The sequence below is a fragment of the Monodon monoceros genome, unplaced genomic scaffold, assembly GCF_005190385.1.
Source record: "Monodon monoceros isolate NGI ecotype Baffin Bay Population unplaced genomic scaffold, NGI_Narwhal_1 Super_Scaffold_18, whole genome shotgun sequence".
Lineage (NCBI taxonomy): Eukaryota > Metazoa > Chordata > Mammalia > Artiodactyla > Monodontidae > Monodon > Monodon monoceros.
Window position 1 is genome coordinate 159033222 of NW_021703774.1, and position 11813 is coordinate 159045034.

Below are 11813 nucleotides of genomic sequence, written 5' to 3' on the forward strand. Positions count from 1 at the left end.
ACACACACACACACACACACACACACACACACACACACACACACACATATAAAATCTCCCTAGTTATCTCTGGGGGTCGGATTAAAGAGTTTCAAAAGGTGAGCATGGCTATTATCTTTTATAATCAGCAAAGAAATACATTTGCTTTGAAAAACAATATAGGCAGGAAGAAAGGGAAAGAAAAACAAACAGAAAAAGGAAACAATTGTGAGCTCAGATTGAGGGCTTGCAATACACTCATGCCCTGGTCTTGCACTAACCTGATGCCAAAGACGCAGTGGATGTAATTCCAGATGGCCCTGCGGAGCATGGAGGTATCTACTCCACTGTGCATGGCAATGGTGTTGTAGGTGAGGCTATAGGCTGCCTGGAACTTCTCATCCAGCAGCTGCCCACCCTCGGGGTAGAGCCGCTGGATCAGTGAATAGCCATGGTCTTCCCAGGTATAATCCTGAGGAACGTGGGAAGGGGTCAGTGAGGAGAACGTTTGGGGCCCAAGGCTAGCCGGAGAGATGCCATCCTCTGGAGCACACCTTGGCTCTCCATGTGTCTCTCCACCCCACAGATCTAACCCGCTGCTTGGTCTGGACCTGAGAAGCTGAGGAGGATGCAGCTTGGTGGTGACTTCCTCCTTGTGATCAGGATCCCCTGAGCTTAGGGCACAGGTGGGTCCCTTCACATCCAGGGTCTCCCACTTCCCTCGTGGAATCCTGAGGGAGAGAAGGTACCCAAATCTCTAACTACACAAACCACCCACCCCTGCTTGTTTGTAAAGCAATAGTAAGACCAGTGGGGAGAGCCTACCTGGGCGCGGAAGGTGGGGGGCGCCTGAGTCCCCCGCCGGGTGAAGTCCTCATATCCGAAAGTGGGGTCTTCCACAAAGCACAGCATGTCTGAGTTTGGAGAGGGCTCCAGGATGTCCGCTGAGGACGTCAGAAAGAGGTCATGGTGAGGCCAAGGCATGGAGCACAGTGGCCTCCACTCCTGATTAATCACCATTAGGGGGCTGGGGAATGCAGAGTAGGGGGCCAGAGAAAGCCCCTCACCACATCGAGTGGGACCAGGACTTCGGCAGGAGCCAGGCCTGGGAGAGGAGGTAAATCAGGCCTGTGGTGGCCGGGATGTGGCTGCAGAGGTGCAGTGCATGGAGGTACCTGCTTCCCAGCAGAGATGATGTAAGGAGGGGGCGGCCCCTGAACCTGGATGCCTGTGACCCTGTACCTGAGGGGGTCACCAGCAGGCTCTCTGACTTCTCCAGCTCAAAGCGGCTCTCCATCTCCTCCTGGGAGGCCCCCTCATCCCGCAGCAGGCTCTCCTGCAGCTGCCTCATGCGCTCCATCAAAGCTTCCACGTCGCGGGCGGCCTCAAAGCCCTGCATGAGAGACCTGGTGGTGGCCATCTACTCTTCCTCCCTGGGCCCCAGAAACCCCACACGTCTTTCCCACACGCCAGGCCTCCCTAAACGATCGTAAAAGCCCCGTGCCTCCTCTGTGACAGCCACTGCACTGGACAGCTCACATGGCCTGTACTTCCCAAAGTGATGTTTAAGAGCTAGAGAATAGACACGGCTTCTCTGAGCATCAACTTCCCTCACAGGAAAGGGCTTTTTAAAGTATCTGTATTTTTAAAATACAAACAAATAAGCCACTTTATAGAATGAGAGGCAAACTTTGTATTTTTAAAGTTCTAAAAGTCAGTGACTTTAAGCCCACGGGGCTCCATGCTGAGGCCAGTCACATGGTTATTTCATCTCATCCTCACAACCCTTTATGAAGTGCGAGTCTTTATCCTCATTTCCCAGATGAGGAAACTGGGTTTCAAAATCAAATAACTTTTCTAAGGCCTCTCAGTGTGTGATAGGGAAGCAGCTTCAGATAGGGAGGCGCTGTCTTCTACCCAAGGACCAGGGGCCATGCCAGCTTCCTCTCCCACCAAGACTGAAGCCCGTGACTTACCCCAGAGTGGTTCAGTGGGTCCCTGCTGGGGGGTGTGCTCTGCTCACTGGGGGGTGAAGGGGCCTGGGGGGCGGGGCTTCCCTCGGGGTCCCCCTCAGGGAGGATGCCACAACCGAACACGAAGGAGGCTAGCGAGTGGCAGTGGGTGAGAAGGACCAGGGCCTGGATGAGCTCGGCCAGGGACCAGCTGTGCTCGCCTGTCTTCAGCAAGGCCTGGAGAGAAAAGGAAAGGCCAGACCAGCTCAGTGCCTGCCCTGGGCTGCCTGCCATGCCCCAGCCCGGCCCCCGTGCTCCCTCGGGGACCCGCCTCTCTGCCCACTGCACCTGGATGTGCTCCTTGGTGATGAGCCATGGCCTATGAGCCAGCAGCTTGTTGATCTCGCTGAGCTTGCGCAGCTTCTCAGGGGCACGGTGGAGGCCAAGCAGCCACTCAGGGTCACCGCCAGTCTGCAGAAACTCAGCCATGTGGGAGCCCACCAGGTAGGAACACTGATGGCGGGCGGCGGCCTGGAGGTGGTGGACAGAGCCCAGATCACCCTCTTCACTGTGTGCCCTGCTCGGGTGGGTACCCCATGGAGGGAACATCACAAGCCTCACTGTTGCCTGAGAGGCAGGAAACTTAGGTTCTAACCCCAGCTTTGCCACTGGCTTGTTGTCCTCCCTTGGGCAGGTCACCAGACTCCTATGTGCCTCAGTTTCCCAATCTGCAAAGCAGGCATTAAATATGCCTCTCTTCAAAATCTAAAATTCGATGGATGGTCAGATAAAGCCAGGGCTTTGCTTTATGCTGCCTCTCCTCCTTGTTTGTGGAATCAAGCCCCCAGCAAAGAGATCTGAGCACCGAATCCCCCAATGTGTCCACCCCTACAAAAGTCAGGCTCAGACAGGCTCACCATGATGGCGATGTAGTGGCGCCAGGAATTGGCCAAGGGCCCATCCGTGTGCAGAAGCAGGTAGTGCAGGCGCCAAAAGCTGGTAAAGTAGTCGGGGTGCAGGCCCATCACCACTGCCAGGTTGTCCACCCTCCCGGAGGACATCAGCGCCTCCAGCCCCAGGTGTTGCTCAAGGCTCTCGGCTCCCTCCCGAAGGACCTGCCAAGCAAAGGTGAGGAAGGGATGGCTTCCCCTCCTGCCCTCCCCACCAAAGAGACCAACATATTCATTGCATTCATTGGGATTTTAATAGCAAGGAACTGAAGACAACCGCCATGTCCAAAAAAAGGAGAACAGGGGAGGAAAAGATATTTCATTAAATGATTAAACAAATACTTATTAGACACTTTATATAATACTGGTTGATACTTATATAATGCTCGCTAAGTGCCAAGCACTGTTCAAACACTTTACATATATTAACTCATTTACTGCTCACAACTATGAAATTAGAGACCTGTTTTCTCCAATTTTAGATAGGAGGCACAGAGATTAAAGTACAGCTTCTCCTGCTTTCGTAGAGCTTCTATTCTTCTTTCTTTTTTTGTTTGTGCCAGGTGGCTTGCGGGCTCTTAGTTCCCCAACCAGGGATTGAACCCAGGCCCTCGGCAATGAAAGCACAGGATCCTAACCACTGGACTGCCAGGGAATTCCCCACAGAGCTTCTATTCTAATAGTGCAAATCCATGCAGTCATTGGAGGTGGATGCAAAATAATTCACATTTCCTGAGTGATTTCTCTGTGCCAGGTCTGAGTTTGGAGCATTCCCCGCCTGCATTATCTCACTGATTCTTCCCAGTTACCCTGTGAGGTGAATACTATTATTTTCCCCCGCTGACACATGAGGGAATCAAGACCCAGAGAGATTTCATTCTGTGCTCAAGGTTACAGATCTGGTAAATGACAGAACCAGGATTCAATTCCTGATTAAGCCCAAAGCCTATTTCTTTCCTTTATTACAGAAGAGGAGTGGTTATTTATAAATGAAAAAATAAAAGATAAGAACAATATTTGAGCTTAAAATTCTGGGCTACGTAAATAATCAGCGGGTGGCTGTGTGCTTTCCACTTACAAAGGGTGGAAGGAACTGAAGGGTTTAGACGTTTGTTAACAGCTCATTAACTGCTTGGCCTACACATTTAGGAGAACAAGGAGGACAAGGAAACATTTGTCTTTGTTCACTGAAGGCCAAAGAAAAAGAAGGAAAGTATTATTTTTAAATTTGTCTGTTCATGGGTTTTGAAGTTTCCCCCACCACCAGGCACACACTGGAGTGTCAGTTCCATGATGGCAAGGATTTTTGTCTGTCTTGTTCTCTGCTGTATCCCCAGCACCTAGAACGGTGCCTGACACACATTAATCATTCAATAGATATCTGTTAAATAAATGAATGGATGACCTGACTCAGTAGATGAAAGGTGTCTCTGCTGCGTTAAGTGAAAAAATAACAACCAAAAAAAACCACACCAAAAACCCAAATAAACAACAACAACAGAACCATGTTATAAACTATGACCTTGGCTCCGTATGAAAAAAAGTCTGGAAAACAGTGGCAAATGGTTAACAGTGATTATCTCTGTGGGAGTGGGATTGTAAGAGACTAAAGCTTTCTGAAACGTTGGAAATTTAAAAATAATGAACACTTATTACTTTTGAAGTCGAAAAAAACTTTAATACACGCACAGTCAAGGATGAGAAGATAAACATGCATAGTTCTATCTTCTTAAGGAAATGCAAGTCTTGTTCTGGGAATCACAAGTTTGCTCATTACCTGGCTGTGTTATTATCACTTTATCTCTTTGAGCATGTTTCTTCCCAGCAAGATGGGGTTGACATGCTTGCCTCAAAGGCTGTTTTGTGGATTAAATGGGTCAAGAACCTGAAGGGGTAGTTTCAAACCTGCAATTTCAAGAGACCAGCAAAGCCCCCCACACACTCAATGCCCCATGTCCTTTCTTCCCAGGGACCCACAACAATTCCTAACCCCTTCCAAGCTTACCTCCTCCACTGGAATGAAGGCGCTGGGCCCTCGAGGGCCTCGCCGAACCCGGCTCTCCCTCTGCTCCTAGAAGGAAACACATCATGGTTAGATGGAGGTAAAAGCGAGGACTAAGAAGATAGTTCTCTCTCCAGTTTTCTCCTCCTATGCGAGGGGTCACACTAAGGTTTTTTTTTTTTAGGCTGCACCATGCGAAATCCAGGATCTTAGCTCCTCAACCAGGGATCGAACCCGGGCCCCCTGCATTGGGGGCGCAGTCTTCACCACTGGACCACCAGAGAAGTCCCCCACACTGAGCTTTTAAAATCACCTTTCTGGCTCACCTTGCATGAAGCAGTCAGGTGAAAATATATACCAGTTTGGTGGGTGAAGAAAGGGTAAAGCGACCAAGAGAGCTTACCCCACAGGCTGAGTTCTTCAGGAACTGGGAAGGGACACAGGAGCCCACTATAGAGCCCCAAGGGAAATATACAGCCACTTTGTTGCACATTTCCAGGAGGCCACCTTCTTGGCAGCCCTGGAGAACCTATAGAAGAAGCCCCCTTGTTCGTATCCTGAAGCCAGGTTACCAAGTCCCCTAGATCCCTATGATGCAGCTTCAGCCTCTCTCAAACCCACAGCCTCACAGATGGTCTCCCTGCCTCCACAGCCCCGCCCTCTCCTATCCATCCTCTACCAAGTTAACAGAACGAATGAATAAATAAAACATTCTCCCCCAACCCCACCTCTGGGACCAGGAGCAGATCTAGTGAGTACATGACCCTGGTGGTTTCTAAAGAGGGCAAACTTGCTGTAGCCAGAGTGAACTTCCTCAAGTGCAAATCTCATCACTGGCTTAAAACCCTGCCTCTGCCTCCTGTAGCCTCCCAGACCATTAGTGGCTCAGGCCCACCGTGCTCACACTGGTCACACCTTTTGCAGAGCTAACTCTGTCTTCCAGGGTCTAAGAACCTTTCTTCTGATCCTCATCTGTGACCCCCCAATTCCCAACACTTTTGCTTCTGAAAACGTTGCCTTCTAATTGTCTGAGATAGGTCTCCCTACTACCAGATCACATTCTGTGGAGAACGGTACCAGGTAATTCACACTAGTCTGTGAATGAAGAGAACAGAGAAAGCAGAGAGGCATGGAGGGCAGGGTGGTACAACGCTGATGGTAGCAGCTATTCTGACATGGCTGTATTGGAGCCTCTATGGAAACCACCAGTTTTATTTATCCATTTGTTTTGCTACCTGGGAGGGGGCACTCTGCACTGGCCTTAGAAACAGTTTATCCAAACCAGAGTCATACCCTCACTGGACAGAGACGGTGCCCTCCTAACTCTCCCCTCCTCATTCAAATTTAGACTTACTGCTGATCCTCAAGTGTCCAGGGACTAAAGATTATAATTGAACCTTCTTTTTCACATAGCCAAAAACCCCCTGAGGGAGGCAGAGCTCTGGGGCTCTGAAAGACCACAAAGGAAAGAACAAGGGTACAAAAGTCCCAGGCATGAGTACCAATTCTGCTGCCACTAACTTGCTGTGTGACTCTGAGAAAGTAACCTAAACTCTCTGGGCCTTAATCTTGGACAAAGAAGGTAGCTGGGCTGACTGCTTAGGCCCCTTTCAGCCCATACTTCTGGGATCTACCAGGCCAGCCTGGTCCAAGTCCAGCATAGAAACCACCACAGTCCCCAAGCACTCCCGTTTCACCTTCCCTCCTCCCTCACCAAAGAGAAAAAAAACCTAACAGCTCTGTCTGGGAGATAAGGATTGCTGACTCCACAAACTGGGCCTCCCCCTCAGGGGACCTAAGGACAGATAGAAAACCACAGCCAGGTGTGGTGGGGAAGGGCAGGAAGGAACTGGGGGAGTTGGGGGGGCGGGACAGGGAGGGCCCACCAGGGTACTAGCGAGGGACAGTGAACAGCTTTGGGAATCCCTTCCCACTCTAAAATCTGCCCCAGGAGCTGTCAAGGGAAGAAACTGATGCCTGTGGGTCTTTAAATGATAGGTCTGGATCTACCAACATTATCAGCCCTGACGAAGGTGATGATGATGGCAGAATACTGTTGAAAGATAGGGGCTCTTGACACAAGCTGCACACTTAGAATCCCTTTGAGAAGCTTTTTAAAAAATACCAATGCCAAGGCCCAGCAATTCTAATTTAATTGGGTGCGGCCCAGCATAATTTGCCGGGGAGGGAGGGCCATTGTTTCACACCATTTATTGATCACTTTCTCAATTATAAGGCACTGTGTTAAGTGCTTTCCAGGCGAAACCAGAATTAATCTGTTCACTCAACAAATATTTTTGATGACTACATGGCAGGTAGCAAGAGTACAGGAGTGAAAAGACAAAAATCTTAGCTTTCCCAGAATTTACGATCTAAAGGAGAAAGACAAACAAATGATGAATAGGATGTCAAATCATAGACTATATGGATGGGTGGGGGAGTGTGTGCAATATCTCAGTCCTAGTAGACAGGGAAAGCCACTGAGGAGACAACCTTTAAGTTGATATCTAAATATCAAATATCTAAATGAGTTGATGGGCCTGTAAAGGGCCTATAAAGATCTAGGGAACCAGCATTCCAGTCAGATGTAACAGAAAGTGCAAAGCCCTGAAGGCAAGATCAAGTAGATTCTAATCCAGAGCTCCAGTACCCTGAATGCTTCCCCAACCTAGACACCCAAAACTTGAGAGGAAGCAGACGGGGCAGGGGCCCACCACCAAGAGATGACACCTCCAGATCAGCCCTCCCCTACTTCCTGGGGTAGGAAGGCAATAATAATAATGGTGGGTAACAACGCTGATTACCATTGGCGAAGCATTTATTTCATGTGCACTTTAAGGGAGTTCTACTACCAGAGCTCCCATTTTACAGATGGGGAATAAGGTTCAGAGAGGTCAAGTCACTTCCGGTCACTCAGCCAGGAAGGAGGTAGCAGAGTTAGGATACAAATCAGGTTTCCTCAACTGCAGAAACTTCCTATTCTCTAAACTTCTCAAGGTCTCAGAAGCCCCAAGGCTTTGCCTCTGAGGTTCACCAGGAATGAGAAGCTCCTTCTCTGTCTACATTCCCAGGGGATCCACTGCCCCAATCACAGCCCTTGTCATCCTGCCTTGTTTCTTACCTTGAGAGCACACACTGGATCTAGTTCTCTGTTGTTATCCCAGAGTTTAGCACAGTGAGTCCAATAAAACTTTGTGCTATGATGAAATATTCTTTATCTGCGCTGTCCAATAAGTATGGTAGCCCCTAGCCACAGTGGCTGAGCATTTGAAGTATGACTAGTGCAAGTAAAAAACTGAATTTTTAGTTTTAAAAAATCTGATTTATCTACATTTCAATAGCCACATGTGGCTAAGGGCTACCATGTAGGACAGTGCAGGTTCAGCACACCTGATAAAGGCAAGATCCCCGCCCTGACTATGCGGATAAAGAAAGGAAAACCAGAGGGGCCGGGTGACCTACCCAAGGCAACACAGCTAGGATGGGGCAGAGGGAAAACCAATGAGTTCCAACTGAGGGGACCACACAGGGCAGCAGGAACACTGAGGTCAGACAGCCGTCTGGGTGGCCACTCAACTGCGAGGGCTTCAGGCAAGTTGTAAAGAGAGGATAATCACCTCAGAGCTCAGTGCCTGGCTCTTGATTTAAGCGCTCGCTAAAAGTTACCTTTCATATCAGCTTCCATATTACCTTTCACTAGCACACTGGTTGCATCTAATCTTCATCAGTTTGGGGGTGGGGGTGGGGGTCTCTTTTGCACACAAGGAAAGATTAAGGTTCCAAAGGTTAAGCACCAGCTGACAAGAGGCCAACCTGAGATTTGAATTCAGCTCAGTCTGGCTTGCAAGGGTCCTGTCCACCACCCAGATCAGCCTCTTGGAGTAGCCCCAGCCTTTATTCTTGGTATCCTCTCCAGAGCCTGCAACCTCCAGGACTCAGCTACGGAGACCTTCGAAGTCACTCTGCCAGCTGGGAAGGGGCAGAGACTCCCCTCCCCGTGGGCTGCTGAACTCAAGATACTTGCCTGGGTTTACAACTGAGAGGGAGACAGAGCCCAAGCAACCTCTGATCTCCAGCCTTGCAGGGAGGGGTGTGTGAGTGGTGCATATAAACTCATATGCCCACCACGATCTGGCCGATTTCTCACAACCACCTGGAGGGAAATACGTCTTCTTATCCCTTCTTCAGAGATAGCTCACTGAGGTTCTTTTGGAGCTCAGATCTGACTTCAAAGCTTGCACAGTTCACAAGGGTCAGCTAAGCCAACAAGGGGCAAATAGTTACGAGCACCTATTAGGTACTAAGAACAGTGCTGGGGATGGGACCTACAGAGTGTTTCTAGTCTAGCAAAGGAGACAGACAAGAAATTCCTGATTACACAACTGTTATACTGTAATTGGGATAATAGCTCCTGCAATGGAGAAGGGGAACAGGAAGCAGGTATGCAGAGGGGAATTATCTGGTGGGGAAGGAAAGACTTCCCTGAGGCAGTGATGTTTCAGGAAGTGATTCTAGAGCCCAAGAGGGCTCTGAGAACATACCACCAGTACTAGAGTGAAGCGTCTGAAGGCCTTGACCCGGTGAAAGCATGTGTGGCGAAGTGATGGGAGTTGAGGGGACTGTACATTCCTTGTTCATACTTGTCCAACTTCCCTTGGGCCTTGGGCACCCAGCTCTGTAAGTTCAGCACCCTACTGTCTTCTAAAGATCCTGCTTAAAACAGACATTTTCCCAAGGTCCTCTTTTCTTGAGAGAGAATCTGTAGAAAGGGGTCAGATATCACCAGCTTCCCCCCACCCCTGCCTGCTGTTGACAGCTGGCTTCCATCTAAAGGCCACACCCTCAGAGCCTTCCCAGTCCACCAGGGGCACACTCTTCTCCCCAGGTCACTTCCCAGACACCGTCCCAAAGAGGGATGGACCAATTCTCACCTCAGGCAGGAGGGGTGGGCTCGGACACCCCCTTGTGAGACACTCTGGGGAAAGGGAAATATGTGCTGTGGCCACAATCTAAAAATAGCTAGCGTGTTTGATACAGGACGTAGTTGCTATGCTCTAGGCACTGTGCGTTGGCCTTTGCATGTATTCTCAGTTAATTCTCCCAACAGTCCTTTGGAAATATGTCCAAATCTCCACAGGAGGAAGTTGCTGATCATAGAAGTGATCACTTGGCCAAGGTCACACAGCAAGTAAGTGGGAAGGCTGCCACATGAACCCGGAGCATGCCTGCTCTAGTGCCCAGGTGCTCCAATAAATAAAATTATTTCCATAAAGAAGGAAACAGACAGAATAAGGTAGCTTGGTCAAAGTCACGCAACTGAGAAGTGGCAGGAGCAGTATTCGTCCCTCCACTTCGGGCTCCTAAACCATGATAGGGAAAGGTGACAAGCTAACAGAAAACCGGGGACCCCTGGAAACCGTGCTCCTCAGAGAAGTGCAGCTGTTTTTCCCAGGGTCACAGTTCAGGACTAGCACTTGTCTGACTCCCAACCCCAGTAAGACACTTGCGCCAGGCTCCATGTCTGTAAACTCAAGAAACAAGCAAAAACTCTCCGTTGTGTGAAGCACACTTGGAAATCCTAGAGACACCCGAGCCAAAGAATGAGCTATTCTGCTGGGTTAGTGAAGGAAGCCTCTCTATAGCCCCTCCTGGGCGTCAATTTTCTCATCCCGTAGATTGGGGCTCCTATTAATGGTATAGCTCATATTTTGCTAGTTTAATCCTGAGGACTCAGCGAAAAGGCAAAGCCGGAGCCTGGCATCCAGTAGGTGCGTAATAAATAAGATGGCCATTGTCCGTGGCGGTGGTAATGGGGGAGGGGGTGTCAGATTGGGTCCAGCCGTATTCCCAGCCTCACTGCAAAGAGAGTCCCTCCAAAACAAACTTCTGGGACGTCAGACCACTTAGTAGGGCACAGCCAAATCGGCGCTTGGCTTCTGGTGTCGCGGCCCGGGTTTTCCCCCTCTCCCCCGTGCTTTGGCCGCGGCGTACCCGGCAGCCCGCCAAGGCCCCGAAGCGCCCACGCCCCCAATCCAAATCGGGGGTGCAGGTGGGGGCGGGGGACGAGGTCGACCTCCGTTGGCCAGCCCCAAGTGCTCCAATCCCCGAGCGGGGGCACTGCAGCGGGTACATATCCTACCTAGAAACAGTTCCTCTAGCCCCAGCCTAGAGGAAAGGATCTGCGGAAGGGGGCGGGGAGGAGGAGTGGTCGGGCCGCTGCGCCGGGATTTGCCTGGACTTGAAGACTCCCTCGACTAGGGCCCAAACCCAAGATAACGTCGAGAAGGCTCCCCTCACGTTGGCCAGGAGTCCAAAGGAGCCTTGGAGGGCTCTACAGCCCCGGGGGTAGGGGGAGGAGGCGGAGGGAGCCGAGGCTGCCAGTTGATGCAACCCCACTCCGGCTTGCGCGCTCCGCTCCCTCTCCCCGAGCCGGGTGGGGGTTGGCTCACAGACTCAGCTCGCGACAGCCCAAAGCTCGGACGCGGCTCTGGGTTCAAGGGAAGAGTGGCGTCGCTCGACCGCTGCTTACCTCTCCGGCCCCGGGTAGGTAGCCCTTCAGCTCGGCGCGGCACTCGGAGTCCGCAACGATCATGGTGTGCGCCAGGACCCAGCCGCGGCTCGCCGACCGCCCGTGCACCCGAGGGGCTTTCGGACCGACGCGCGCAGGAAGCCGGGACTGCGGGCCGCTGGGGAGGTTCTAGAGCCCCGGGGTGTCTCTCGGGGTTCCAGAAGGCTCCGAAAGCCCAGGATCCGGGAACGGCCGCCGCTGCGCTGGACTCCCCGCTCGTCTGGCTTCTGGATGGTGAATGGCCTCGGGAGCCTGGGATTGGCCGCGGCGCAGGGGTTTTCACGGCCCGGCGCGCCTCGGAAGTCCGCAGTGGCCACGGCTGCTCGCAAACCCAGCGCTCCTCAGCATCCCCACCGCGGAAC

At 51.2% G+C, this 11813-nt stretch overlaps 1 protein-coding gene across 1 annotated transcript in view; it reads right to left on the reverse strand.

Moving 5' to 3' along the window:
• SESN2 (sestrin 2) overlaps positions 1-11813 on the reverse strand; it is a 16983-nt gene extending 5170 nt beyond the window's left edge. Inside the window, exons 1-8 of the mRNA XM_029230648.1 lie at positions 11413-11813; positions 4887-4952; positions 2849-3046; positions 2280-2462; positions 1956-2168; positions 1222-1372; positions 805-923; positions 261-451 (exon numbers count right to left, since the gene is read on the reverse strand). Of these exons, the coding sequence (XP_029086481.1) occupies positions 261-451; positions 805-923; positions 1222-1372; positions 1956-2168; positions 2280-2462; positions 2849-3046; positions 4887-4952; positions 11413-11475 (1184 nt within the window). The 5' untranslated portion in view covers positions 11476-11813. The remainder of the gene's footprint in view (positions 1-260; positions 452-804; positions 924-1221; positions 1373-1955; positions 2169-2279; positions 2463-2848; positions 3047-4886; positions 4953-11412) is intronic.